We start from the raw sequence: 4,241 nt of genomic DNA, 5'->3' as shown, positions 1-4,241 counted from the left end.
TTTGTTTGACAGTTAAATAAATTTGTTTAAGGATCTGACACAGTTATAAATAATTTATTAATTATGATCATTGTGTAATTTACCCAAATTAATTAGTGTTTGGACAAATTGATAACTTCTTCAAAACTAAATGGGCTTCCAAATTTTTATGGGAAAATTACACAGAAATTTATTAACGACTATTTACAATTATGTCATGTCATAATTTTGGATTATGTCAAACTAGTAAAATTAGGACTTTTAATATATTTTGAGAATTAAAATTTATAAATTAGAAGTTTAGAATATATTTTCTAGGTTTATGATTTATGAATTGAAATCTAGAATTTTTAAACTATGGTGTAAAATCATAATATATAGAGAATAATGATATATTAAGAATTAAGTTTGGTGATATGACTTAGTTATAATTTTATACTTAATTATGATATTCATGTATTTGACCCAATTTTTATTTGTTGTACATGAATAGGTTGCATGCTATTTTTTTATTTTTTTGGGATAAGGTACCACAATTGGTTTATGGTTTTGAGAAAGTATTAATTTAGGTTCAATGTACAAATAATACTAATACAGGCTTAAAGTTTAAAAAATGTATCAATTTAGTCATCGACAATGGAACGTGATACATAATTCATATTATTCTGTTAAGTTCTAATTTCTCTCCACATACAATTGGCAGAACATACGGATGTATATAAATGACGTATCAAGTTCCGTTATCGAAGTCTAAATTAGTATCATTTTTTAAACGTTAAGTATATATTAATGTTATTTTGTATGTGGTGCCTAAATTGATACTTTTCAAAAATCATAGGTCTATTTTGATACCTTATTCCTATTTTTTGGGGATAATTTATAATTTTAGCCCTATAGTTATTGAGAGAAAACAAATTTAACCTCTACGTATAAAATAGTACCATTTTGAACATCACATTTATCAACGATCCAATTTCAGGTGTTATTATTGTAAAATGAGTTTTTTTTTTTCAATTGTATACCGCTTATTAAAAAAAAAATTTATATTTCTTTAATAAGATTTGAAATTGCACTGCTTAAAGTTGCTTTGTTTTGTAAATGAAAGCATCCACTATCCCAAATAATCATAAGAACTAAATTTGTAGTTTATTCCATATTTCACGAGATATATCCTTTTAAAATTTTAAAATAAAAATAAATTAAGACCTGAAATACCAATTCAACTCTTACTAATTTTGTTTTCACTCTTCATTTTAAGAATGCCACTTATGGAAACTTTCATATATTAGATGGATTTCATTCCGAAGCGGTTGAGATTCGTAATTAATAAATAAATAACTATATATAGTCAAACAGAAATGCAAATTTTAGAACTATATATTATATATACTATGCTTTAAAACAGGCCAAATAATTAATACATTTGATCACCTGAAATTATTTATTACATTATATAATTCTAATCTGCAAATTCCCATGTGAAACTCTAATGAATGCTAATTACAATTATTATATATACTAATCAAAGAGATTAGATATTAATTAAAAGGTTGGAGGGAAATTAACAATGGATCGATAAGTCTGACCAGGCTTCCAACCGGCTGGAATTACAGCATTTGCAACAATGGTTTTGTGTGATTCAAGAGAAGTTAGCCGGAGAGATATCGGACCGGTGAGAGCTGAACCGGAGTTGAGTTTCCAAACCGAACCCCATGATTGACTCATTGGAAGCCATGAGTTCGAACCACCTTGTTGTAATTCAACTGAGCCAACTTCACCGCCTCCATCTTCATACTCAATTACGGTTGAAAAGTAGTAGGGGTTCGCGCCTAAATCCACGTGGAATGCCACCGTTGCTCCTGGAAAGTTGCATGGGACCCTGCTTGCCACGTCATCATTAATCAAATAAAGTATTACTATTCGGGTTATAACCTATTTAAAATGTTGATTTTTTATTTATTTATGATCTATCCAAAATGTTTATTTTTATCTCTTAACTTATTATTTGGTAACATTTGTCTCCTAACCTATTCAAAATTAGTAAAATCTTATAGTTGAGATTTCACCAATTTTGGATAGAACAAAGGGAAAATATAACCATAACCTCGTCCCAGCTTTTATTCGAAAAAAAGAAAAAATATAACCAAATAATATGTCAGACCAACATTTTGAGTTGATAAAAGGTAAACGTTACCAAATAATAAGTTATAAGGTCAAAAAGCAATATTAGGAGCCAAATAGTGTTTTAATTTAAATATTAACTAGTCAAATATTGTTAGCCAATGAGTGTTGGTTCGAGCAGTAAATTTTTTAATATCATGGTCTGTTTGTTTGCCGAAAATATTGTGCATAAAAAGATTTTACTAATTTTTTGGTATTTATTTGCTTAGAAAAATAAGTTAACGGAATATTTTAAATTAATTAACAAAAAAAATATATAAAAAAATAAGAAAAAAACATTTTGCTAAACCTTTTAAAACTCTACTTTACTTTTTCCATTTTTCAAAATAATAGTCAACTATCATTCTTTTTCCTATTTTAAACATCAGAAAATATATTTTCCAACAATACATTATTGCATTATATGATTTTAAAAATAAAGGTAATAAGTAAAATTAATTATTTTATTGGTTTTTGATAGTAGGTAGGGTCAAAAAATTTAATGAAAATGAACCATATATATAGTGCATAGGTTTGAAATTTAAATTTGTGAAAATTGAGTTGGAAGTATATGCCCAAAAATTGTGGATACCATAAGAGTAAATAAATATAATCCAAACAAATCAACAGAAATATAATCCAAACAAGGATAAGTTTCAATTTTGTATATATGGTAGAAAACCGAATTCAATTTTATCTTCTCTTTTTCAAGAATTTGATTGCTAATTATCAGTGTTTTTAAAAAAAAAAACAATAAAATTGAGCTAAATTTCTTCTATGAAATAAAAATTGAACTATTTTATAATTTTACGACAAAAATTCACAGTTTAACCCGTAAAAAGAATACGTTACCTAATATATTGAATCTGCAAAACTCCAACGTTAAGAAGTTGATCAGCATGGCCAGAAATAGCCATGGCTCCAAAAGCAGTACTACTCAAATCAAAATGCACGGCTTCCGCAGTGCAACCAGGACACTCGTCGGTAATCACTACTTGCACCGGATTTCCTGAACATAATGAATTTGTTGTGCATTTCACCTGAAAAAATAATAATTATAAAAAACAGAAATCATAATAAAAGTTATTCTTAAATTTTATTTATCTGTTAATTGATTTCTTGATATGATATTATGACAACTGGTTTTTTATGTCTTGCGAACAGAAATTTCCGTCATAAATTTAATTTCCGATATTATAAACCTTAATTAGTGGTTAATTTGACCTGAAAACAGGCTCCACAGCCTTTGCCTGACTTGAACAAAGAAGGACCTCCAGCTGATACTAGCTTCGACAATGGAGGTATTTCCACAGTATCTTGAAACCCACAAGCTCCACCTATAAAAAACATTATTAAAATCAAAATTAACTTAATTAATACATAATTAATTTGGTAAGTCGTTGTAGTGTAGTGGTAAGTATTCCCGCTTGTCATGCGGGTGACCCGGGTTCGTACCATCGCTTCCAGCACCATTGCGAGGACCATACCAGGTAGCTCCGGCAGGAGACCAAGATTGTGTGTTTGAAATATTCAAGCAGTAGCAGCAGGATTTCAAGTTGAAGAACAGCACAAGAATAATTGTGAGATTAAGAGAGAAATAATATGGATTTTGAGAGATAATTGTTGCCATAATTACTTAGTTATGTATATATCCAACAAATGTATGTATTTGATTTTTCTTGGCTACTGCATGGTATTTATAGAGGGGGAAATTATTCATGCATTCAAATTATAGAACTTAAGGGCTAAAAATAATTGGAATTATGGGGTTTAATAGTACAAATGCATCAAGTTTAGGGATTCAATAGAATATTTTTAATGTCAGTCAGGATAATTACCTAAAATTCTAGGGTTTTATACGTCTGATAATTGTCAGTCCATTTAGTTCAGTTGTTGTTGTTTACTGTTTATAGTTAGTCCTAGATGTCGTTGATTTTTTTTTCCAAAATAAATATTAATAGTTATTTTTCGGTTCTAATCGACACTTTATATTTACTATTTTGAGTTGGGGTTGTAATCGAGCTGAGTCGAGCCTAGCCGAGCTCTGGACTCATAAGAAAATTGACGAGCTCGAGTTTAATATCCTGGTCATGAGCTACTCA

General features: G+C 28.8%; 1 protein-coding gene across 1 annotated transcript; it reads right to left on the bottom strand.

Annotated features, from left to right (window-relative positions):
* Positions 1-1,380: 1,380 nt before the first annotated feature.
* LOC136220537 (putative expansin-B2) lies at positions 1,381-3,788 on the bottom strand. Its single transcript, XM_066008350.1, has 4 exons — positions 3,595-3,788; positions 3,364-3,476; positions 2,992-3,179; positions 1,381-1,858 (listed from the first exon to the last, which is right to left on the bottom strand). The coding sequence occupies exons 1-4, from the start codon at positions 3,767-3,769 to the stop codon at positions 1,522-1,524; spliced, it is 813 nt and encodes a 270-aa protein (XP_065864422.1). The 5' UTR covers positions 3,770-3,788; the 3' UTR covers positions 1,381-1,521.
* Between the last annotated feature and the right edge of the window lie 453 nt (positions 3,789-4,241).

This window comes from Euphorbia lathyris, chromosome 2, assembly GCF_963576675.1.
Source record: "Euphorbia lathyris chromosome 2, ddEupLath1.1, whole genome shotgun sequence".
Lineage (NCBI taxonomy): Eukaryota > Viridiplantae > Streptophyta > Magnoliopsida > Malpighiales > Euphorbiaceae > Euphorbia > Euphorbia lathyris.
This window is presented reverse-complemented; position numbering and strand designations above follow the sequence as displayed.

What these genes read in the sequence shown, in the direction of transcription:
- LOC136220537 (XM_066008350.1), bottom strand. Translation starts at nt 3,769, where the DNA reads ATGGCAACAATTATCTCTCAAAATCCATATTATTTCTCTCTTAATCTC. An exon ending in CAATGGTGCTGGAAGCGATG is followed by an intron (nt 3,477 to 3,594) that starts GTACGAACCCGG and finishes TGTTTTTTATAG; the next exon opens with GTGGAGCTTGTGGGTTTCAA. An exon ending in TTGCAGATTCAATATATTAG is followed by an intron (nt 1,859 to 2,991) that starts GTAACGTATTCT and finishes CGTGGCAAGCAG; the next exon opens with GGTCCCATGCAACTTTCCAG.